The sequence below is a fragment of the Stegostoma tigrinum genome, chromosome 26, assembly GCF_030684315.1.
Source record: "Stegostoma tigrinum isolate sSteTig4 chromosome 26, sSteTig4.hap1, whole genome shotgun sequence".
NCBI classification, from domain to species: Eukaryota; Metazoa; Chordata; class Chondrichthyes; order Orectolobiformes; family Stegostomatidae; genus Stegostoma; species Stegostoma tigrinum.
This window is the reverse complement of record NC_081379.1, coordinates 50,969,748-50,995,674: the sequence shown is the minus strand read 5'-3', so window position 1 is coordinate 50,995,674 and position 25,927 is coordinate 50,969,748. Positions and strand designations below refer to the sequence as shown.

The following is a 25,927-nucleotide window of genomic DNA, read 5'->3' as shown; positions in this document are numbered from 1 at the left end:
TCACCACCATTTGCCTGCCTTTTCCCTGTAACCCTTGATTGCCTTGCCAATCAAAAACCTCAAGGAGTTGCACAGATTCATCACCTTCTAGCTTAAGAAATTCATCTTCATCTCAGTTCTAAAGAGTTATCCCTTCACTCTGAGGCTATGCCCTTGAGTCCTAGTCTCTTCTACTAGTGGAAGCATCTTTTCCATTTCCATTCTACCCAGGCCTCTCAGTATTCTGTAAGTTTTAACAAGAGCCCCTCTTCATCCTCTCAACTCCATCGAGTACAGATCAGAGTCTTCAACCGCTCTGATTTTACATGCCCTTTATCCCTGGGATCATTCTTACAAATCTCCTCCGGACCCCCATCAACATCAGTACATCTTTCCTTCAATCCAGGGGTCAGAACTGCTCACTATCTTCCAAATGCAGTCTCATGAAGGCCTTATACAGCCTCAAAAGTACATTTCTGCTCTTGTATTCTGGCCCGCTTGAAATGAATGCTAACATTGCATTTGCCTTCCTAACTGCCAACTGAACCTACATGTTAACCTAATACAATTCTAAACTGAGACTCCGAAGGCCATTTGTGCTTCATTTTTCCAAGGCCTTTCCCCGTTTAGAAAATAGTTTACGCTTCAATTCCTGCCAAAGTGCATAATGTCACACTTTTTTAGATTAGATTAGATTAGATTCCCTACAGCGTGGAAACAGGCCCATTGGCCCAACAAGTCCGCACCACCCTTGAAGCATACCACCCAGACCCATCCGTCTCTAACCCACCCATCCCTGGACACTACGGGCAATTTAGCATGTCTGATCCACCTAGCCTGCACATCTTTGTATTGTGGGAGGAAACCGGACCACCCGGAGGAAGCCCACGCAGACACGGGGAGAATACGCAAACTCCACACAGGAAGTGCCAGAGGCTGGAACTGAACCCGGGTCCCTGGCACTGTGAGGCTGCAGTGCTAACCACTGAGCCATCGTGCCGCCCCACATCATATTCCATTGGACTCTCCTAGCCCATCCAAGTCCTTCTGTAGCCTCCACACTTCCTCTACACTACCTGTCCCTCCACCAACCTTTGTTTCATCTGCAAAGTTTGCAACAATGCCCTCAGTTCCTTCATCCATGCTGTCAATGTTTAATCACACTGGCCCCCACAGGACTCTGTTAGTCACTGCCTGCCATTCTGAAAAAGACCCCTTTATCCTCACTTTCTGCCTTCTGCCAGTCAGCCCATCCTTTATCCATGGCTGTATCTTGCTCATAATACCATGGGCTCTTACCTTATTTAGCAGCCTACGGTACTTATCAAAAGACTTCTGGAAATCTAACAACTCTTCTTTGTCTAAATTTGAACTCTGATAAAACCTTTCCAAATTCCAATAACTTTTGAAAAATTTCCATCAATATATCTACTAGGATGCAGGCAATCAGGATCTGGAAAATTGCTGGCTCCATCAGTTTTCTTAGTAACTATTGGATGTACAACTCAAATTGAACACATACCTAAAAGATCTCATTAAAGACCTAATTTGGGATTGTTACAACTATGGTTGCACATGCTTTAATGTGTAAAGCAATTAGGTGAACTAGAACCAGAAAGCAGTCCAACAGAAATAACTTTGACATTCTCAAACTCGTAGATTAAACAATTATCAAGATCCTTTAAGAGCACTTTCAACCTTTGCTGAAGGGTATTAAATTTTGAGTTCTACGTCATTCTGGTGAACGGCTTTTGTTCCTTCTCTTACTGTGATCGCCAGGAAGAGCAGACAGAAGTAATGGGAACTGCAGATGCTGGAGAATCCGAGATAACAAAGTGTGGAGCTGGATGAACGCAGTAGGCCAAGCAGCATCTTAGGAGCACAAAAGAGCAGACAGGTGGCTTAGGAGTCCACTATGATCATTCCCCACCAAAACAGATCTACTATTTTTGATAATGTTGGGGGAGAGCCTCTATGGGAAAACAGCAGCCAGGTCAGGGGCACCACAAGTGGCTCGGCTGTACTGCAGAGAGGGCCACAGAGGGCCAAAGTGTAGACAAGTGGTCTTGCAGGAAGGTACAGATAGCCATTTTTAGATGAAGGATGGGAAAAAATTATGGCTATAAGAGCTGCTCCTTCTTTGAAGTATTTTCAGTGTTGAAGCTGATGTCCTCAAATTCGAGGAGCAGAAATTAATGTTTTACAAACTGTTGCATTGTATTGGAACTTTCTCTCTCTCCCCAGCACCCAGCACCCCCCCCCCCCCACCCCACACACAAACAGACACACACACACACACACTTAGTCACTCTCCCTGTCTCTCTCATTCACACACACTTAGTCACTCTCCCTGTCTCACTCACTCTCTCTCTGTGTCTCTCTCTCTCTCACACACACACTTTGTCTCTCCCCACACACAGACAGACAGACAGACACACACATTTAATCACTCTTCCTGTCTCTCTCTCTCTCACACACACGCACACAAAATCACTCTCCCCGTCTCACTCACACTGTCTCTCTCACACACACAAAAAATCACTCTCCTTGTCTCTCTCAATCACACACACAATCACTCTCCCTGTCTCTCTCTCTCTCTCTCACACGCACACACACTCTTAATCACTCTCCTTGTCTCTCTCAATCACATTCACATAATCACACTCTCTGTCTCTGTCTCTGTCTCTGTCTCTCTCTCTCTCACACACACACACACACACACACACACACACACACACACACACACACACACACACACTTAATTACTCTCCATCTCTCACTCACTCTCACACACACACTTAATCACTCTTCCTGTCTCTCTCACTCACACTCTCTCTCCCTCACACACATACACGCACACGCACACACACACTTTCTTTCTCCACCTCCCCCCCCAACACATAGACACGTTCTCTCTCTCTCTCCCATACACACTTATTCACTCTTCCTGTCTCCCTCACACACACACACACACCTGAATGTATGGAGTCAATTTGTATTTGCAGATACATTCTATTTTGTTCAAAAAGCACACAATTTATGGACATTCAGACAATGTGGCATTTTATAAATTCCTACTTTAGAAACAAAAACAAAACAGATACAAATTATAAACAAGGACTCATTGTCTGATTTAACATGTCACCTATTCTTTACACTGATAAAACCTTTAGTTCTCTCAGGACAGTGACTTCAAAGGAATTTGTGGATTTACAGATACATATTCATCAATTAAATAGTTCTGACTGATTAAATGTTTAACAGCATCTTAGATTTGTTTCGACCACCTTCATCAGTGGTGTGACACTTTGATCTTTTACTTATAAATCCTGTGTCCAATACTACCTGTCTCACCAACACACGAGAAGGAGTAAGACTTCAAAAGCCTGTGTTTTGGAATAAACTTCTTGGATCTTGTCCACCCAGTCCAACACCAGCACCTCCACATCATACTTCAAAGTACTGCATGATTTGTCAAGACCTATGATTTAAACCAAATCTTAGCTGGGACCAACTTCTTAACTAAGTACACAGATTCAAGCATAGCAAATCCATGTTTAATGAGGAAAGTGGAGTCCTGCAGGAATCTGCTGGGTCCTCAGCTTCTTTTAACTTATATCAGTGACTTAGACAGGAGCCAAGACATGGTCACTAAGTTTGCAGATGACACCAAGAAAGGTAGGAAAGAGCAGTGTGTAGAAGACAAATGGCCGATGGATATAGGTAAGTTGAGTAAGTGGGAACAATTCTGGCAGATGGAGCGTAATATGGCAAAAGGTACACACTTGTCTAGGAAGAATGAAAAAGCAGACTATTACTCAATTGGAGAATGATTGTGGAATTCCAAGGTGTAGAGCAATCTAGTTTTTTTTATGGAGATCACATCTCAAAAGATTATGTAGCTGTGGTTTTATTGAAGGAAGAACGTGAATACACTGAAGATCATTCAAAGGAGGTTTCCAAGATTGATTAGATTGGTAACTGGAATGAGCAGGTTATTTTATGAGAACAGGTTATACGGACTGGTCTTGTTTATACCAGAGCTTAGAAGAGACTGATGATTACATAAAAACCTGAATGGTCTTGAAGAGGTAGATGTAGAAAGGATATTTCCTCTTGGGAGTTTGTTGTGAACTAGGGAGCACTGTTTTGTAATTGTCAGTCTTTTTAGTACAAAAATTGTGCTTTATTTTACTTTGAGGGTTGTGCAACTTTTGAACTCTGATGGCAGTTATTGAATATTTTTAAAGCAAAGATAGATTGTCTAACAAGAAATCTAAGTTTTCTGGGTGGATGGGAATGTAGAATTCATAACATTAACAAATTATCAACAATCCTATTGAATGGCAGAAAAGGTTAGAAGATCTGAATGGCCTGTTCCTGCATCCAATTCATGTGATAATCAAATGCTGGTACTCACGCAGATTGGCATGTTACTGAGCCTATCAGCAGCAAACAGAGGATAGAAACAGCCTGTGATTGGAAAAGCAGTGAGCAATTCGGGGAGTATGTGCTAATATTAGGTGTCACCAGTGAAGCCTTCTGAAGTGGCTAAGGTCTGATGGTGAATAGCCAAGGTTCAGGACAAAGAGCTGGAATGGCGTGAAATCTGGGGCGCACCTTTGGCCTGGTTGGCCCTTTTGTTGACCTTATGTCGAGCCTGCAAAGCCTTTTTGCTGCATCTGGAAGTTCTGTCTGGCAGTCCAGGACAGGGGCAGGGGGTGTCAGCCAGAGGAGGACAGGAGAAGGCAGCTGTAGGAGAAAAGTAGTGAGGAAAGGTGGCTGTAAGACATGAGGGGGGAAAAGGAGGCTGGGGGGGGAGGGCATGCAGGGACAGGGGTAATGAGAGTGCAAGTGAGGTGGAGGGAAAGAGGGTGGTCGCAAGGTGGGAGAAGAGGGATGCTGCCCACATGGGCTGCAGTGGTTCAAGAAGACAGCTGACCTCCACCTTCTCAATGGGAACTAAGGATGGGCAATAAATGCTGGACCAGCCAGTGATGCCCACATCCCACGAGTGAATAAATAAAAACTGAATATGGAATCTCTTTTTTGGGGCTGTGTATGTTCAGGAACTACTTGGACAAATGTAATGGATCCTTCTGTGATGAACACTGTCAACTGCTAAATCAAATTTTGGACTAAGATCTCAGATGTAATGAATACTGTCCGTGCCTGGTTAAAATGGTTAAGCCTTGTACATGGTTGATGGAAACACATCATCTGTGGCCTCATCAGTTTGCAGATGTCTTTAGAACAGTGTGGAAGTGAGTCAACTATCTTGAAAAAAAAAATTTGTTAAGTTGCGTCTGTTGTCTTGTGCAATTTAAATACTATGGTGTCGAGTAAATGAACACTTTCTTTCTTACAGCTATAAGTTTAGAAGAGGATTAATAATTATGGAGGATATAATAAATTCTTGTAATTCTGGTTCTGTGTGACTCCAAATACTACACGTCAACAGAAATATAAAAGGTGTTGCTACTATATGATGGCATTACCAAATAAAGAAGTTAATGCAAACAAAGAAAGTAGTCACTGAAAACTAAAGTGCAGGCTCCAAAAATCAAATAATAGCCTTTGGTTAGCACTGCTCCCTCACAGTGCTAGGGACCCAGATTTGATTCCTGCCTTGGGTGACCTAACTGTGTGCAGTTTTTAATAAATTAAATCAATACGATAGCGATGACAGGACAGGTGGCATATTGCTGCTGCAGCAGCAAGTGGAAGATATTGGACACCAATGTCAACAGCAAACACATCCGTAGTGAATGTTTACAGGTGGACAGCAAAAGACTTTTTTAAAATAAATAAAAAGAAGAGAAGAGAAAAGAGAACATGGATCCTTAGAGAATCAGGCTGAGGAAATAATAATGGTGAATCAGAAAATAGCAAACGAACGGAATAAATACTTTTCACCAGTCTCTACAGTAGATCATACTAATAACATTCCAAAAATATTAAATACTCAAGGAGAGGACGGGGAGTGTAAATAAATACAATAACTATCATTAGAGAAAAAGTACGACAAGTAAATTTAAGTCTCCTGGGCCTGATAGGATGCATCCTAAAATATTAAAGGAAGTAGCAACAGAGAGAACACACGTTCAGGTCGTTACCTTGCAAGAATGCTTAGATTACGGAAGAGCACTAAAGGAGTTGAAAACCACCAATATAACTTTATTCAATAAGGGGACACCAAAACATACTTGTGGGCTAGGTAACTTAACATCTGTTATCGGGAAAATGTTAAGAATAGTTTCATGGTCTTCCTTCTTGAATAGATCCATGATATTTGCTACATTACAATCTAATGGAGCCCTTCCAGAATCTAGTGAATTTTGGAAAATTAACACCAACACATGTACTACTACATTAGCTATCTCTTTTAAGACCATAGAGTGCAGCCAATCTGAACACAGAGACTTAGCAACACACATCATAATTAGTCTGCTGAGTACCGCTTTCCTGGTGAGTGTAATTTTACTAAGTTGCTTATTCCCTTCCACGTTCTGATTTACAGCAGTCAGTTTAACATTTTAGATCCTCTACAGTGAAGACAGAGACAAAATATCTGTTCATTTCATTCAGTATTTTCTCATTATCTGTTAACCCCTAATTCTCTCACTCGAGAGAATCAAGAATCACTTCATTTATTCTTTTCCTTTTAGATGGCCACAAACCTTTATATTTGTAATGAGCTTCCTCTGATACCCTAATTTCTTCCTCCTGAATAACCTGTTAGATCATATTCTGATACTCTTCATATTCTGACCAATCATCTGACCTGGCATTCATCTTTTGCGTAGTTATATGCTTTTCATTAATTTGAAGTTTTCTCTAACTCCTCTAGTTAGATATAGGTGATTAATCATCCCTCTAGAATTGTTCTCTAGTAAAAATATACTAATTCTGACATATCCCCCTAAATATCTGCCACTGTCTCCCCATTGATTTACCCCATAACCCATATCTTCTCCCACACTGCTGACACTAATTGCAAGCATCATTTACATGGCTGCTTGTTCCAGCAGTGGTTGAAGTGCAGTTGCAGATGAACTGGAGTCGAAGGGTGGTGTACAGATGGAGCTTTGGTTGGTACAAGCAGCTGGTTGATAACTAATCACAAGTCCATGGAATGATGGCAAAGGCCCTCTACTTGAGCAACAACTGTGACTAGTTCGCTGTGACTGAACAGTTTGGGGCTGTGAACCACATACAGAGACGCCTTCCAATCTCCACCAGCTCAGCAGCTCTCCCCATTCTCTGCAGCAAAACCCACTTTAAGCCTGAAGTAAACCAATTTATCTTCTCTTTAGGAGTTGCTGTAAGTTGTGACATTTGATTGATAAGTCAGGGACCTCCTTCCTGGGCCTCTTGCAAACCAATGGATGCAACCAGAGAAAGACCACTAAAAAGCAGAATCCTGATCAGTAGAAGAAACATAAGAAACAATAAGTAAACCTGTTAACAGGAATCACCAAACTGCTTTCCAAGTAGCTTCCCACTGTCAAATTAGAACCAGGTAGACCTCATTGACTATGAGGTCCTTGATTGGAGTTGTTAACCTGGGCCAATCAGGAGACACTGGCACACAGATATTAATGGGATTTAGAATCTCAGTTCAGGGGATTGACTCTGACTTGTGCACAAGTAAATAAAGTGACAAGATACCAGCCTCAAAAAGGGCCCTATCTGGTAACTGGGCCCAGCTGGTGCCTTCCCCAACTGGTCAGGGGGCCAACTGGGACTGTGCGGGGTGATGACTGCTGGGGTATTTTCTTTGCTTTGTTTTTTTTCTTCTTTGTTTGTTTTTTTTTTCCTTTAGTTGGTGTACATACCCCCTGGGTAACCCAGAGTGGCTTGCATGGCTGGGTAGGTGTATAAATGTTTTTTTTGTACATCTTATGAATAAAGTGTATTTTTTTTCAAATTAAAAAAGAGACAAGATACCAGCCTCTGTGCAGTTATTTCACACCCACCCATGTTTTGTTAGTCTTTCTGTCTGTGTAAGGGAGAGGTTATAACAGGATTCAAGTTTTGATTAGTGGAGTTATATGCCAATGTTTACCTGTAGAAAGTGTCTCATTCCTTGTAATAAATAGTTATATTTTTAAGTACAGAAACCTGGGCTGTGCTTTCCCTCAACACAGCCAAATCAGGGAACTTTTACATCTTAAAATCTTTTAACATTTGTGATGATTACAGGAATAGCAGGGTCACAGAGCTTCACACATTAACTTTACTTTCTCTCCACAAATGTTAAACCCATTGAGTTTCTCAGCAACGTCTGTTTTTGTTTGTTATGAGAATGGCAGGGTTTGATTCCAGTACACTACCCTACTGAAGCACGATATATGAAAACTACGTGTATCTTGTCTTAATCATTGACTCTAAGGTTCGCTTTTCTCTCTGTCTCATTTTATCATTCTCTGACGCTCATAACACACTACTATTGTCCCGTTTTACCTTGTCTCTATTCTTTGACATACCACATCTTTCCATGTTTAATCCCTTTCCCCCACTATTTAGTTTAAAATCCTCTCTCTTCTGTAGTTCATCAGAACATTAATTCCAGCATGGTTCATGCATAGCCTGTCCCAAAGTTACAATCTGCACTTTACTTGAGACTGGTGCCAATGGTCCACAAACCAAGATGTAGTCCTCATTCAATCGATGTATTCATCTAATTGTATGTACCCTGTTTCAATTTGCATGTGGCTCAGATAATAATCCAGAGATTACAATTTATGAGGTTATGCTTTCTAATTTAGTGCCTAGCTTCTCATACTGTCTGATTGCATAAGCAGATCCTTATCAGTTCCTTCCATTCTATTCATGGGGATGACCTCTCTCGAATCAGTTGACAATGTGAGTGAAGTTTTCCAGATGATGTTGGTGACTACTGGGGTCAGTTGTACTGCTGGCCTTGTATGTTGAGCTTTGGAAACCAAACTGTGAGGAGGACACACAAAGTCTCCAAAGAGATGCAGACAGGCTATGTATATGCATCTATGTACCTCCACAGCCAGCAACCCCAGAGGAGACAGCCACACTGAGCCCTGCCGCATCTTCACCATCCCCCCAGACCTCCCACTGACTGAGGACGAACGGTCAGTCCTTAGTAAGGGGCTCACCTTTGTCCCCCTACAACCACACATCAACGAATACCAGTCACGATTGGACATAGAGCAGTTTTTCCGCCGTCTTCGCCTCTCCACCTATCTTCTTTACTCTCCATCTTCGGTCCGCCTCCCCCTCTCTCCCTATTTATTCCAGTTCCCTCTCCCCATCCCCCTCTCTGATGAAGGGTCTAGGCCCGAAACGTCAGCTTTTGTGCTCCTGAGATGCTGCTCGGCCTGCTGTGTTCATCCAGCCTCACATTTTATTATCTTGCATCTATGTATATGCTGTTTTAATGTGGTCAAGAACAGAAAGGCAGAATACTGTGTAAAAATCTTGAAAAGTGTGTTCAGAGACACTTGGGTATAAACCATAAGATATAGATGCAGAAGTAGGCCACTTTGCTCATCTGTTATTCAATAAGATCATGGCTCATCTCTTAATTTTAACTCTACTTTCTAACCTTTTCCCCATAACCCTTTATATCTGTATTTTTAAAAATCTGTCTCTCTCACCCTTAAATATGCTTTTTGAACCAGCCTCGGAAGCCCTCCGTGGTTAAAAAAAATTCATAGATTCATTACACTCCCAAAAAAAATTCCTCATCTCTATTCTAACCAAGTTCTAAACAACTTCACACCATTCACCAGCTATGCAAATGGTGAGTCAAAAGAAGTTAACTGCGCACACTGTGACAACCAGGATGCAAAGTGAAGAAAGCGATGATGTATTTGAAATGTAAATTTCAGTCTCTTCCACGGCTGCATAATACAATGAGCCTCCTTCCATGCATTCTTAAGTACTAGAAATGTCCCTGGCCAAATGAAGGCAACCCCTTACTCTGAGATAGCGCCCTCTGGTCCTAAAATCTCCTACAAGGCGAAACATCATCTACACATCATTTACGCAGTGTCTATCCTGTCAAGCCACCGAAGAATCTTATCAATAATTTTTTCCCATTCTTCTAAACTCCAATGGATATAGGTCCAAGATGACAATAGGTCCGTTCCTTAGACGACATGTCCATCATGGGCCTCCTGCAGTGCCACAATGATGCCACCCAAAGGTTGCAGGAACAGCAACTCATATTCTGCTTGGGAACCCTGCAGCCCAATGGTATCAATGTGGACTTCACAAGCTTCAAAATCTCCCCGTCCCCCACTGCATCCCAAAACCAGCCCAGCTCGTCCCCACCTCCCTAACCTGTTCTTCCTCTCACCTATCCCTTCCTCCCACCTCAAGCTGCACTTCCATTTCCTACCTACTAACCTCCTTGACCGGTCCGTCTTCCCTGGACTGACCTATCCCCTCCCTACCTCCACACCTATACTCTCATCTCCACCTATCTTCTTTTCTCTCCATCTTTGGTCCGCCTCCCCCTCTCTCCCTATTTATTCCAGTTCCCTCTCCCCATCCCTCTCTCTGATGAAGGGTCTAGGCCCGAAACATCAGCTTTTGTGCTCCTGAGATGCTGCTTGGCCTGCTGTGTTCATCCAGCTCCACACTTTGTTATCTTGGATTCTCCAGCATCTGCAGTTCCCATTATCTCTGATATAGATCCAAACTAGTTAAGCTCTCACCATCAAAAAAGTCCTCACTACTGGGAATATTCCTATTGGCTCTTCTCTGGACTGCCTCCAATGCCTATATATATCAGTGCTTAGGTAAGAGAATCAAAACTCTTCACAGTATTCTAGGTGTGATCTATCTAATGCTTTGGATAGTTACAGTAAAACTTCCCTATTTCTATACTCTTTTGAAGTAAAGGTCACTTTTCAATCTGCCTTCTCTATTACCTGCTAAAACCGCATACCAGTTGTTTGTGAGTTATGCACAAGGACTCTCAAATCCTGTGCTGCAACTTTCTGCAGTTTTTCTCCATTTAAATGACATTCAGCTCCCCCATTCGTCCCACCAAAGTACATAATTTCACATTTCTTAAATTATATTCCATCTGCCAAGTTTCTGCCTACTCACTTAAACTCTCCACATTTCTCTAGAGATCCTCTGTGTCATTGTCACCATTTGCTTAACCACCGATTTGTTCATCATCCAGAAATTTGACTACAGTACATTCACTTTCCTCATCCATGTTATAAATATATATTGAAAGTAACAGTGGCCCTATCACTCACCTTATGACGTTCTACAGGTTACAGTCACCCTGAAACTGCCTCCATTACCCCAACTCTCAGTCTTCTATTAATCAGCCAATCTTGTAGCGATCCTAACACATAACTCTAACACATTTTATCAAATGCCTTTAGAAAATCCAAATATATTTCATCTACTGGTTCCCCTCTACCTGTCCTCCTTGTTACCTTTTTGAAGAATTCTGATAAACTTGTTCGGCAAGATTTTCCCCTTTGTGAAGCCATTTTTTCACTGTTTGATTATATTATGTATGTTTAAATGCTCTGCAATTACATCCTTTATAATTGGCGAACATTTTTCCAATGTTAAATATTGAGCTAGCTGGCCTACAGTTACACCAGAAACTGCAGATGCTGGAGAATCTGAGATAACAAGGTGTAGAGCTGGATGAACACAGCAGGCCAAGACCAGTTTTCTGAAGAAGCGTCTAGGCCCGAAACATCAGCCTTCCTGCTCCTCTGATGCTGCTTCGCCTGCTGTGTTCATTCAGCTCTACATCTTGTTATGTCTGGCCTACAGTTACCTATTTTTTGTTGTTTCCATACCCTTTTAGACTCCCATAGTTCAATCAGGCCAGAAGAACTGATGGTAGTTTAGCCTGATGATCACCATGCTGTTGGCAACATTCTGCATTGCAAATAATCCATCCAGCCAACTGAGCTAACCAACTTTTGTTTTAAATAAGGATGTTATATTCTCAGTTTTTCAGTCCTCTGGGACTTTTCCAAAATCAAAGGCTTCTAGAAAGATGACCACTGCTACATCCAATATCTCTGTAGCTATTTCCTTTAATACCCTAAGATGCAACCCATCAAGTCCAGGGGACTCATCAATCTACAGCCAGTATGCCCATCCAGCCTGATCCATCATTTAGAACATAGCGCACCACATGTCTGTGCCAACCATAAAGCCATTCTAAACTAATCTGATCTGGCTGCACATGATTCATATTCTTCTGTCTCTGCCTTTTCTGTCAAAGTGACTCTCAAATGTTGTTATCATATCTGCTTCTACCATATGCCCGGCATCACATTCCAGGCACCTACCACCCTCTGTTGCAAAAAAACTTTCTTCCTCTCACTTTAAACCTATGCATGCTACCCAGCCCCTACTATTTGGCATTTCCACCATTGGAAAGAGACTCTGACTGTGGACCCCATCTACGCCTCTCATAATTTTACATACTTCTGTCAGGTGTCACCCCTCAGCCTCTGATCCTCTAGTCAAAACAATCCAAGTTTGTCCAGCCTCTCCTGATAGGTAATTCAGGCCACAATCCTGGTTTTGCATCCTTAATGCACCTTATTTTCCTCTTTTGCACCCTCTCCAAAGCCTCCATTCCTATAGTGTGACATCCAGTCCTGCAAACAATAATTCAAATGTGTCTAACTAAAGTTTTACATAGCTGCAATGTGACTTGCTAACTGTTTTACTCAGTGCCCCAAATGATGAAGGCAAGCATGCCTTACACCTTCTTTTCCACCATATCCACTCTTCCTGCTACTTTCAGGGAGGTATCTCAAGATCTCTCTCCTAAGGGTACTTCCCTCCTGCATTTCAACTCCCAAAACGCATCATCTCACTTTTGTCTGCAACTGTCTTTCTCTGCTAAACTCTCCAGCTAACTAAACCCTGCTGTATCCTTTGACAACCTTCCTTACTATCCACAGCACCAATTTTTGTGTCATCTGCAAACTTACTAATTAGACCACTGAAATTTTCATCCAAGTCATTTATATAAATTACAAACAACAGCCACCCAGCACTGATCCTCATAAAACCAGTCCTGGAGGTCACAGTCAGAATACATTCATTATCCTCTGAAAAAAAAATCCTCATAAAAAAAATTCAACATCCACTGCCCTACCCTCAATCATCTTCATTATTTCAAAAAACTCATTCAAATTTGTGAAACAAGACCTAACCTGCACAAAGCCATGCTGACTATCTAATAAGTCCATTCTTTTCTATATGAAAGTAAATCCTGTTCCCTAAGAATCTTCTCCAATAATTTCTCTATTTCTTATGTATTGCTTACATGCCAAAAATTTCCTAGATTATCCCTGTTACCGTTATTAAACAAAGGAACAACATTAGCTCTTCTCCAGACTTCTGCGACTTTGCATGTGGCTAAAGAGGAAACAAAGATCTCGGTCAAAGCCCCAGTAATTTCTTTCCTTGTCTTCCCAGTATTTTGAGACTGGGGACTTACCTACCTTAACACTTTTCACGGCACACAACACCTCTTCTTTCTCAAAATTGACATGCTTGAGAACATCAACATGCCTTGCCCTAATCTTACCATAAAGCATTTCCTTTACCTTGGTGAATACTAATATGAAGTATCATTAAGGAATTCACCCAAGCCCTCTGGCACCATGCATATATTCCTTACTTTGTCCTTGAGAGGACCTACCCTTCCCTAGCTACTCTCTTCAGTTCAATCATGGCTGATCATCTACTTCAATGTCTTTTTCTCCCATGGCTCTTTACAGCATTAATAAATATTTAAGTACCAATCCTTAAGAATTCTTGAAAGATTATTCATACAAGGAATACAAAAGGTAGTAAGACGGTTCAGAATCAGAACACAAATAGCATGTTGAGCTTTATTGCTGCGGAGCGGAGTACAAGAATAAGGATATTTTGTTCCTATTATACTTGGCTTTGATAAGACCACACTTGGAACACTGTATGCAGCTTTGGCATCCATATTCCAGGATATAATTGTATCACAAGGGGAAAAGAGAAGATTCACCAAATTGGGATGGCAAGGCAGCCCTGTGATGAGAGCCCGAGTAAATTGGGCAATACAGCTTAGAAGGATGGGACGTCACTGAAAATACATTGTGATAAGAAACAAGAGCAGGAATCAGCCATTTGGCCTCTCATCCTGCTCTGCCATTCCAGGTGGTCATGGATGATCTGACTGTAGCCTGACCACCTCCCCCACCCACCTCATAAACCTCAAATCCCTTGTTGAAAACTCAGCCCTGGCAGCCTCCATTGCACACTAAGGAACAGAATTCCAAAGACTCATGACGCATTGAGGGAAATAAAAATCCTCAACTCCGTCTGAAATGTGAAACTCATTTTTTTAAAAACAGCTTCCCCCACAGCCGCCTCTCCCCCCAGTTTTTGATGCTCCCAAGAGGGAAACATCCTCTCAACTCTGTCAATTTCTCTCAGAACCTCGTATGTGTCAACAAGCATGACTTCTCAACTTTCTCGAGGCTTGACATGCGATACACACAGTTTGTAGCTGTGGACAGTGATCGAGAATAGAGGGGCACAGCTTCACGAGCTGATCATTTAGAACTCGAAATGACCAGAAATGTCTTCACTCCGAGGGATGCAATTCTTTGGAATTCTGTCCTCCAGACAGCTGTGCGCGGTTCATCATTTATTTAAGGCCAAGATGAAAAGGATTTGCTGTCTCAAGGAATCAGGGATATGATGGCGAGTGGACGAATGTTGAAGCCGTAGGTCAATCGTGAATATATTAACTAGCACAGCAGGCTCGATAGATCGGATCCTGCTCTGACTTTGTACGATCATAATCAGCAGGAAATCGGAGGAAACAGACAACACATAGCACATCCAGGAAAAAAGACGGGATGGAGTGGAGAGAACGAAAAGGGAGGGGGGTGTCGATACGGATCAGGAGTGGGATCAGGAAGGGAAGAGGACAAGGGGGTGGGGGCAGGACGAAGGTGAAGGCGAAAACAAGTGAGTGAGGGGGTAAGAAGGATGGACATCGCCAGCGTTTGACCTTTAACCCTGTCGCCTACCCCGATGTACGTTTCCTCATCCAAGATTCGTTTCCTGCTGCGTCCGTGCCCCACTTTCTCAGTACCAGTGGCCGTCCGCGTCGCACTCTCTACGGCCCCAGGCTGGGCCGCCTCAATCCGCTGCCCCTTCCCCTCACTCTCCATCCCTCAGGCCTAACCTCAGCGCCGCGCACACACTGCGCTTGTACCGGGGAGCATAGCCTCATGGGATCTGTAGTCCAACCATCCCGTCAGTCACTGCGGCCAGGGCTTGGGTCAGCGGGCAAACAAACTGGTCACTCCACCCGATTTCTCTTTACAGATGCTGCCAGACTTGCTGAGCTGTTCCAGCAGTTTCTGTTTTTGTCTCTGATGTACAGCATCCGCAGTTCTTTCGGTTTTTATTTTCTTGGGTCCGCGGAGACGGCGTGGAAGAAGGTTTCAAGGGGTTAATGCTCAGTAGGAGTTTTAATGAAGCTGGAGGTGAGGCCTTGGTTATGGGGCAAGCCGTGAGTTTTGAGGTGGGGTTGGTAGTTGGGTGGGAGAAGTAGGTCTCTCCAAAAGCAAAGTTTAGAGTTGTCTGTTCAACCCCTTATGGCAGTTGAATGGAGGCAGGGCCTAGATACATCAGGGTGAGAAAAGGTGGTGAGGGGGTGGCAAGTGTCTGCAACCTGGGTGTCAGGGGAGTGAGCAGGGACGGCTAGAGGGCGGAGTGTAAAGGGTAGGGCATGATCTACATGGTGGGTGCAGTGGGGCAGGGTTTACAAGGAGCATGGTGGCGGGAAGAGGACGTGGTCGTACGGGGTGAGGTCAGCCCTACACTTCAGGAAATTCCCAGCATTAAATCCTCAGATGAAGCTGCCCTCAGTGGTCAAGAACGCCCTGGACCATGTCTCCTGCATTTCCCGTACCTCATCCCTCACACCCCGCCCTCGCAATAGCCGCCAAAAAAGAATCCCCCTAGTCCTCACATACCACCCCACCAACCTCCGGAAACAATGCATCATCCTCCGACACTTCCGCCATCTACAATCCGACCCCGCCACTAAAGACATTTTTCCCACCCCACCCTTGTCTGCCTTCCGGAGAGACCACACTCTCCGCAACTCCCTTGTCCGCTCCACATTCCCATCCAACCCCACCACACCCGGCACTTTCCCCTGCAACCGCAGGAAGTGCTACACCTGCCCCCATATCTTCTCCCTCACGCCCATCCCAGGCCCCAAGATGCCTTTCCACATCAGGGGCGGCACCGTGGCTCAGTGGTTAGCACTGCAGCCTCACAGCACCAGGGACCCGGTTCAATTCCAGCCTCGGTTGACTGTCTGTGTCGAGTTTGCACATTCTCCCCGTGTCTGCGTGGGTTTCCTCCAGGTGCTTTGGTTTCCTCCCACAGTCCAAAGATGTGCAGGCTAGGTGGATTGGCCATACTGAATTGCCCATAGCATTCAGGGGAATGTGGGTTATAGGGGAATGGGTCTGGGTGGGATGCTTCAAGTGGCAGTGTGGACCTGTTGGTCCGAAGGGCTGTTTCCATGCTGTAGGGAATCTAATCAAGCAAATGTTCATCTGCACATCTGCCAATGTGGTAAGTCAAGATACTTTCTCAATGCTGTGAAGGTTAATACAGTAATGTCCACAGAGCCTTGGAGGTTCAGGTGCATACATCTTTAAAATGTTACAAACAGTTACGGAAAATAATCAAGAAAGTTAATTGAATGTTGGCTTTTATATCTAGAGGATTGGAGTACAAGAATGCAGAAGTTGTGCTTTAGTTATCCAAAACCCAGCGTAGATACCGCATGGTGTGCTGTGCACAGACCTGTGCAACACATCTCGAAGGAATATTTGCCATGGACAGAATATAAGAATTATACCTAGACTTCAGGGCTAAAATTGTGAGGAGAGTTTATATGAGCTGTAAGGAGAGGCTGTAAAATCCAGGGTAGTTTTCTCTGCGGCAGCAGAAGCTGAGGGGAGATTTGACAGAAGTCTATAAAATTACAAGGTGCGTATGTAGGGTTGACAGTCAGAATCTTTTTTTTCCTGAGTTGAAATGTCTAATGCTAGGGGGCATACATTTAAAGTGAGAGGGGAGTTGCAAGCTTTTTTTTATACAGAGCGGTAAGTATCTGGAATGCACTTCCTGGAGTAGTGGTGATTACAATAAGGGCATTTAGGGAGCCTTTAGATAAGCACATGAATATGCAAGCAAAGGAGGGATACAGACCAAGGGCAGGCAGAAGGGATTATTTTAATTCAGCATCATGTTCGGCATAATATTGAGGGCCATAGGGCCTGTTCCTGTGCAGTACTGTTCTATGTACTACAAACTTCTATAAGGTCATCCCTGAACCTCCAATGCTGCAGTGAAAAAAATGTCCCAGCCTATTTTTATAACTTAAGCCCTCCATTCGTGGCAACGTCCTGGTACATCTTTGCTAAACAGTTTAATAATATCCTTCCTATAATAGGGTGACCAGAAATGCACACAGTACTCCAAACAAGGCCCCACCAACATCCTGTTCTTGCCTTTTATGGCTCGTTGGCTCAGTGGTTAGCGCTGCAGCCTCACAGCACCATGGACCCAGGTTCGATTCCAGCCATGGGCGACTGTCTCTGTGGAGTTTGCACATTCTCCCTGTGTCTGTGTGGGTTTCCTCCGGGTGCTCCGATTTCCTCCCACAGTCCAAAGATGTGCAGGCTAGGTGGATTGGTCATGCTAAATTGCCCATAGTGTTCAGGGGTGTGCAAGTTATAGGGGGATGGGTCTGCCTCTGGGTGGGGTATTTCAAGGGGCGGTGTGGACTTGTTGGGCCGAAGGGCCTGTTTCCACGCTGTAGGGAATCCAATTTACCAATCAGGGAGCTGTCTGAGCGAGGCAGTGAGAGATGACAAGACCCAGTGAGTAGCACCTTTAATCACCCTCACTTTATCTTCCAATGGGCGTAACCCAGTCTTATTGACTCTGTAGCCCAAGTAGGTCACTTGGGATGCCTGAATCGCACATTTTTCCTTTCAAGGTGTACTACTGCCTGGAAGAAATATTTAAAGACTATGTCCAAGTTCTCTACGTGCTCTGTACTCGTCTTCCTTGTTATTAGCACAGAATAATGATAAATAGTGTCCTGGTGCAAACCTGATAAAATGACCTCCATTGTCTGCTGAAACACTACATAGGCTGATGATACCTCAGTTTCATATATTGGTACAAACCTTCATGGGTATTAAATGTAGCATGCTACTGGGAATCCTCTAAGTGCAATTGTGAGTATGCACAGCTCATGTCCAACTTCTTGGAAGGACAGCATCCCTGCCAGCTTTGCATGTAAATCCTCTACTCGAGGGATTGGATATTTATCCAGCTGTGAAAGCTGTTTACTATTTGTTTAAAATCCTCACAAAGACGAATTGACCTGCCAGTCTTCACAATCGATATGATCAGTGCTGCCCTTTCCACAAAATAAACTAGTGTGATAGTGAGATTCCTTCACTTTCCAGCCTGCTGGAATTCCTGCCTCTCTTTTTGCTCATAAGGCAAAAGGCATTGGGTAGACATTGTAGAATCATGGAATTGCTTCTTGGTCAACATGCAAGATAGCCTTGGCTCCTTGAATAATCCCTTAACCTCCCTGAAAAATGTTGGCGTATTTAGTTAAGATTTCACTCAGGCAGCCATTTTCTAACCGAGAAATGTTGAGCCAATCTAGGTGAATCTTTCTCAACCAATATTGTCCATCAAGTTTGGGCCCAAGCCATTTACAATAGTTACTGGGTAACTGAACTATAACTGTTTCCCATAAGAGACCAGAACCAAAGCTGCACCCTTAATCTGTAATGGTTCCCAGTATAGGTTCTCAGTCTAATTGAGGTTGTGAGCAAACTGAAGTTTGGAGTCCAGAGTGAATTTTTTAAAGATTGGTTCTGTGATCACTAAAACTGCAGTGTTGGTTTTGATCTCCAGTTGAACCAGATGACCATTTAACCAGATGTTTATTTTGATTGGTTCTGACTTGGAAGTTGCTAAGTAATTTTCTGTTCCAAACCAGATGTAGGTGGACTTTCCAGAATGTGTACTCTACTGGATACTGGCCTATGAGTTCTCTCACTCGCTTTATGTTTCGTGGGACTCTTTTGCTGTCTTGAGTCCTCGCACTGGCACTAATTACTTGCCAGCCCAGATCCTGAAGAAAATAATTGGCTGAGGCTTGGCTTTGTTTTGGGGTTTTGTTGTGGACTGACCTAAAGTCCCTCTATTCAGGATATGTGCTGTGTGAGGCTTTGCAATTGCCTTCACTGAAGTGGTGCTCCCTAAGCTCAGTCGGACTGGCAAAGCTGTTCACTTCCATTAGAATACCCTGCAACTCATGCTCCACTTGCCACGTTTTCCAATGATAATGTCAGTTGTAGTACCTGTTTGAAGTCCAGTTGAGCTTCACCGAGTAGGCGCTTTTGCGTGGTTACATCATTAATCCTTTGCCAGTATAATGTTCCTTAGATAAGAAGATCAAAACTGTTCACAGTGGTTTAGTTGTCATTTAACAGTGCCTAGAACATAGAACATAGAACAGTACAGCACAGAACAGGCCCTTCAGCCCACAATGTTGTGCCGACCATTGATCCTCATGTATGCACCCTCAAATTTCTGTGACCATATACATGTCCAGCAGTCTCTTAAATGACCCCAATGACCTTGCTTCCACAACTGCTGCTGGCAACGCATTCCATGCTCTCACAACTCTCTGCGTAAAGAACCTGCCTCTGACATCCCCTCTATACTTTCCACCAACCAGCTTAAAACTATGACCCCTCGTGCTAGCCATATCTGCCCTGGGAAATAGTCTCTGGCTATCAACTCTATCTATGCCTCTCATTATCTTGTATACCTCAATTAGGTCCCCTCTCCTCCTCCTTTTCTCCAATGAAAAGAGACCGAGCTCAGTCAACCTCTCTTCATAAGATAAGCCCTCCAGTCCAGGCAGCATCCTGGTAAACCTCCTCTGAACCCTCTCCAAAGCATCCACATCTTTCCTATAATAGGGCGCCCAGAACTGGACGCAGTATTCCAAGTGCGGTCTAACCAAAGTTTTATAGAGCTGCAACAAGATCTCACGACTCTTAAACTCAATCCCCCTGTTAATGAAAGCCAAAACACCATATGCTTTCTTAACAACCCTGTCCACTTGGGTGGCCATTTTAAGGGATCTATGTATCTGCAAACCAAGATCCCTCTGTTCCTCCACGCTGCCAAGAATCCTATCCTTAATCCTGTACTCAGCTTTCAAATTCGACCTTCCAAAATGCATCACCTCGCATTTATCCAGGTTGAACTCCATCTGCCACCTCTCAGCCCATCTCTGCATCCTGTCAATGTCCCGCTGCAGCCTACAACAGCCCTCTACACTGTCAACGACACCTCCGACTTTTGTGTCGTCTGCAAACTTGCTGACCCATCCTTCAATCCCCTCATCCAAGTCATTAATAAAAATTACAAACAGTAGAGGCCCAAGGACAGAGCCCTGTGGAACCCCACTCACCACTGACTTCCAGGCAGAATATTTTCCTTCTACTACCACTCGCTGTCTTCTGTTGGCCAGCCAATTCTGTATCCAAGCAGCTAAGTTCCCCTGTATCCCATTCCTCCTGACCTTCTGAATGAGCCTACCATGGGGAACCTTATCAAATGCCTTACTGAAGTCCATATACACCACATCCACAGCTCGACCCTTATCAACTTTTCTAGTCAAATCCTCAAAAAACTCGATAAGGTTTGTAAGGCATGACCTACCCCTCACAAAGCCATGTTGACTGTATTTGATCAAGCCATGCTCTTCCAGATGGTCATAAATCTTATCCCTCAGAATCCTTTCTAACACCTTGCAGACGACAGACGTGAGACTTACTGGTCTATAATTGCCGGGGATTTCCCTATTTCCTTTCTTGAAGAGAGGAATTACATTTGCCTCTCTCCAGTCCTCAGGTACGACTCCAGTGGAGAGCGAGGATGCAAAGATCTTCGCAAGTGGCGAAGCAATTGCATTTCTCGCTTCCCAAAGCAGCCGAGGACAAATCTGGTCCGGGCCTGGCGACTTGTCAATCTTAATGTTTGACAAAATTTTCAGCACATCAGCTTCGTCTATCTATCCATTCCAGCATGCACACCTGCTCTTCAAAGGTTTCATTCACTACAAAGTTGGTTTCTTTCGTAAAGACAGAAGCAAAAAACTCATTTAGGGCTTCCCCTACCTCCTCAGGCTCCACACACAAGTTCCCTATGCTATCCCTGATCGGCCCTACTCTTTCTTTGATCATTCTCTTATTCCTCACGTAAGTGTAAAATGCCTTTGTGTTTTCCCGGATTCCTTCTGCCAAGCCTTTCTCGTGCCCCCTCCTGGCTCTCCTCAGACCATTTTTGAGCTCCTTCCTTGCCTGCATGTAATCCTCTCTCACTGAACTTGACCCTAGCTTCCTCCACCTTATGTAAGCTACCTTCTTCCTTTTCACAAGAAGCTCCACCGCTCTCGTCATCCAAGGTTCCTTTATCTTACCCCTTCTTGCCTGTCTCAGAGGGACATATTTACTCATCACTCCCAACAACTGTTCCTTAAACAGTCTCCACATGTCTATAGTTCCCTTACAATGGAACAACTGCTCCCAGTCCATGCTTCCTAACTCATGTCTAATCGCATCATAGTTTCCTCTTCCCCAATTAAATATCCTCCCATTTTGCCGAATCCTCTCCTTCTCCATAGCTATGTAGAATGTGAGGCAGTTATGGTCACTATCACCAAAATGCTCTCCCACCACAAGATCTGATACCTGCCCCGGCTCGTTTCCGAGCACCAAGTCTAGAATGGCCTCTCCCCTCGTCGGCCTGTCAACGTACTGCGTTAGGAAACCCTCCTAAACACACCTTACAAAAACAGCTCCATTCAAATCTTCTGCTCGAAGGAGGTTCCAATCAATATTAGGAAAGTTAAAGTCACCCATTACAACAACCCTACTGCGTCCACACTTTTCCAAAATCTGTCGACCTATGCTTTCTTCAATCTCCCTGCTGCTATTGGGGGGCCTGTAGTAAACCCCTAACGAGGTGACTACTCCCTTGCTGCTCCTAATTTCCACCCAAACTGACTCAGTAGGCAGATCTTCCTCGATAATGGAAGCTTCTGTAGCTGTGATACCCTCTCTGATTAGTAGTGCTACACCCCCTCCTCTTTTTCCCCCCTCCCTATTCTTTTTAAATGTTCTAAACCCTGGAAGATCCAGCAACCATTCCTGCCCATGAGAAACCCATGTCTCTGTTATGGCCACAACATCATAGCACCAGGTACTGATCCATGCTCTAAGTTCATCACTTTTATTCCTGATACTCCTTGCATTAAAGCAAACACACTTTAACCGATCCCTTGGTTCCTTCCCAGGAAAATCCTTCCCACTAGCTGGTCTACCTCTTACTACTGCCTCACCTGCATCGACGCTCACCTCTGGTATACAGCTCAGGTTCCCAACCCCCTGCCATACTAGTTTAAACCCTCTCGAACTACTCGAGCAAACCTTCCACCCAGGACATTGGTCCCCTTCCAGTTCAGATGCAACCCGTCCTTCTTGTACAGGTCCCACCTTCCCCAGAAGGCATCCCAATTATCTACATATCTGAAGCGCTCCCTCCTACACCAGCTGCGTAGCCACGTGTTCAGCTGCGCCCGCTCCCTGTTCCTCACCTCGCTATCTCGTGGCACCGGTAGTAAACCAGAGAACACTACTCTGTTCGTCCTGCTCTGCAGCTTCCATCCTAACTCCCTGAAATCACTTTTTATTTCCTCAATCCTATTTCTGGCTATATCATTTGTGCCAATATGTAACACGATCTCTGGCTGTTCGCCCTCCCCTTTTCGAACCTTATACACCCGATCGGAGACGTCCCGGACCCTGGCACCAGGGAGGCAACATACCTTCCGGGAATCCCGATCTTGACCACAAAATCTCCTGTCGATTCCCCTAACTATCGAGTCCCCTACCACGAGTACTTTTCTATTCTGCCCCCTTCCCTTCTTTGCCACAGTGTCAGGCTCAGTGCCAGAGAACTGACTACTATGGCTTTCCTCTGGTAGGTCATCCCCCCCAGCAGTATCCAAAACGGTATAGTTTTAACAAAACTACTGTGGTTTTATGCTCCATTCCTTTTGAAATTAAGACCAACATGCCATTTCCCTTCCTTATTACTCACCGAACTTCATAGATTTATAGAATCTCTACAGTGTGGAAGTTGGCCATTCAGTCCATCAAATCCAGACTGACACTCTGACAGCATCATCCTACTCCCCACCCTATTCTTGTAATCTTGCAATTTCTTTGGTTAATCCACCTAACCTGCACAATCCTGGATAATTTAGCATGGCCAATCCACCTAACCTGCACATCTTTGGACTGTGGGAGGAAACCGGAGCACCTGGAGAAAACCCATGCAGACGTGGGAAGAAAGTGCAAACTCCAAACAGACAGTCAACTGAGGCTGGAATCAAACGTGGGTTCCTGGTGCTATGAGGTAACAATGCTAATCACTGAGCCACCATGCTGTCTGTGCTGAACTTGTTTGCTGGCTTTCCAAGATTCATGCAAGAGCACTCCCAAATTCTACTGTGCTGCAGCTTTTTCAGTATCTTCTGGAGTATCAGTAAGTGCAAAACCCCACATTTTTCCAAATTATATCAGAGATAATAGGAACTGCAGATGCTAGAGAATCCAAGATAACAAAGTGTAGAGCTGGATGAACACAGCAGGCCGAGCAGCATTTTAGGAGCACAAAAGCTGACATTTCGGGCCTAGAAGCTGCTTGGCCTGCTGTGTTCGTTAACCCTACACTTTGTTTTCCCAAGTTATGTTCCATCTGCCAAGTTTTTGCCCACTCACTTAACTTGTCTATTTTCCCTTCCTTGTGTCATCCACACGACTTAATTACACTGTCACTTTTGCATCATCTGCCAACTTGTTGATAGTACATTTACTTCCCTCGTCAAAATCATTAATATATATTGCAAATAATTGTGGTTGCAGATTGATCTCTGTACCTTTTTTTGCCAATTACAGAAATCAGAGTTTACATTTCAGGTCGAGTGACCTGCTGAGGAAGGGTCAGTCGATCCAAAATATTAAGTTCAATTTCCCTCCACAGATGCTGCCAGACCTGCTGAGCTTTTCAAGCAATTTCTGTTTTTGTTTCTGGTGTAGAGCATCTGCAGTTCTTTCAGTTTTTATCTACATTCTCCAATTATTCTTCTTAGCTGAAGCCGTCACCCTTGGAACCATCGTCATGAATCTTTTCAGCACCTTTTCTAATGCCTTCACATCTTTTCTCATGTATGGCACCCAGAACTGCACGGTGGCTCAGTGGTTAGCACTGTAGCCTCACAGCACCAGGGACAAGGGTTCAATTCCAGCCTCGGGTGACTGTCTGTGCGGGTTTCCTCCGGGTGCTCCGGTTTCCTCCCATGGTCCAAAGATGTGCAGGCTAGGTGGATTGGCCATGCTAAATTTTCTGTAGTGTTCAGGGGTGTGTGGGTTACAGGGGAATGGGATGTTTCGAGGGGCGGTGTGGACTTGTTGGGCCGAAGGGCCTGTTTCCACACTGTAGGAGATCTAATCTAATTAAATGTTCCAATTAAGTTGAACTAGCATTTTATACAAGTTCAACGTAACCTCCTTGCTCTTGTATTCTATGCACCTATTAATAAAGTGTTGGCTGAAAGTGCTTTATTAAGTATTCTATCAACCTGTCCTGCCACCTTTAATGACGTGTGCAACCAGGTCTCCAGAATCTCCCTTGGAGCCCTCCCGGCTGAAAATTTGAGCTGTTTCACAGAAGTCCCCCCAGTGCCATTCTATTTGGAGTTCCTGTACAGGCTGTGGTTGCATGCCTTTCACCTTCTAAACTACCTACCTAATAACCTAGAGGTTAAAATTATTTTTTTGAGGGCTCCTGTCAATATTTTCTCAGTAGGCACTTTTTGATTTTCAGGGGCTAGTTTTCATTCTGACTAACTTATTGATGAAGCAATTTGGTCAGGTGTTGACAATACCCCCTGTATTTGTGTTAACATGCAGGTATTTAGACGTACATATTTCTTCAAGTTTTCTGCTCAAAGGCAGAACTGACACACATCACTACTAACTCCTCTGTCAAGGGCAAGGAGATGTGATAGGGGAATGGGGGTTATGAGTCCTTTTATTCTTCTTAAAGTTAGAAATACTAGAAAGAATGTCAGGCCTATGCGATTTGACTAGGTTGGGAATTATACATGCACATAATGTAAGTAGAGAGTATAGTAAACTGGTTGCTGCAGCTGGGTCTTGGGATTTCACTCAGTTGCCAGTGTACCATTCATTCATGCAATTTCACAGAAAGCGTCATACTAATTGTAACTTGCTTAAAGGGGACAGAGGCCCTATTCATCTAACAAATATGTGCTAATAGCACTGACTTGTTTGATGTCCTGCAAACTATTCGAGCCCTGTTAGATGGTCCTAAGGGCTGATTAGTATTAAAAGTTTTCATAGTTTCAGTGACATAGTGTCTAGGGTGGTATTGTTCTGAACAGCTTACAAACTAACACATACTTGGGGATAGCCTTTGATGTAGAAACAGGACTAAACAGTGCTTGCAACATAAAACCAGTAAGAGTTGAAGCTGTGATGGCTTGGAAAGGACGTTTTAATTTAGTCTACCTTTAATAGTGAAGCGCCTTACAACACTGAGGTTTCATGAATGAAATCTGGTAATAGTAAGCATAGTGTGCTCATGAGTGATCAGTGAAATCTATAAATGAATGAGAACACAGTAGTAATAAATAGAGGCTTGTGAATGGAATGGTAAAAGCAGAACCTTTAATACAGTAGTAAAGAAA

The 25,927-nt window shown here is 43.9% G+C and overlaps 1 protein-coding gene and 1 long non-coding RNA gene across 2 annotated transcripts in view; one reads left to right on the top strand and one right to left on the bottom strand.

Annotated features, from left to right (window-relative positions):
• The window catches only part of ess2 (ess-2 splicing factor homolog), a 42,736-nt gene extending 27,504 nt beyond the window's left edge, over positions 1–15,232 (bottom strand). The window contains exon 1 of the mRNA XM_048556039.1: positions 15,045–15,232. Within this exon, the coding sequence (XP_048411996.1) occupies positions 15,045–15,188 (144 nt within the window). The 5' untranslated portion in view covers positions 15,189–15,232. The remainder of the gene's footprint in view (positions 1–15,044) is intronic.
• Positions 15,233–15,278: 46 nt separating this feature from the next.
• The window catches only part of LOC125464050 (uncharacterized), a 46,780-nt gene continuing 36,131 nt past the window's right edge, over positions 15,279–25,927 (top strand). The window contains exon 1 of the long non-coding RNA XR_007249960.2: positions 15,279–15,506. This is a non-coding gene — a long non-coding RNA (uncharacterized LOC125464050). The remainder of the gene's footprint in view (positions 15,507–25,927) is intronic.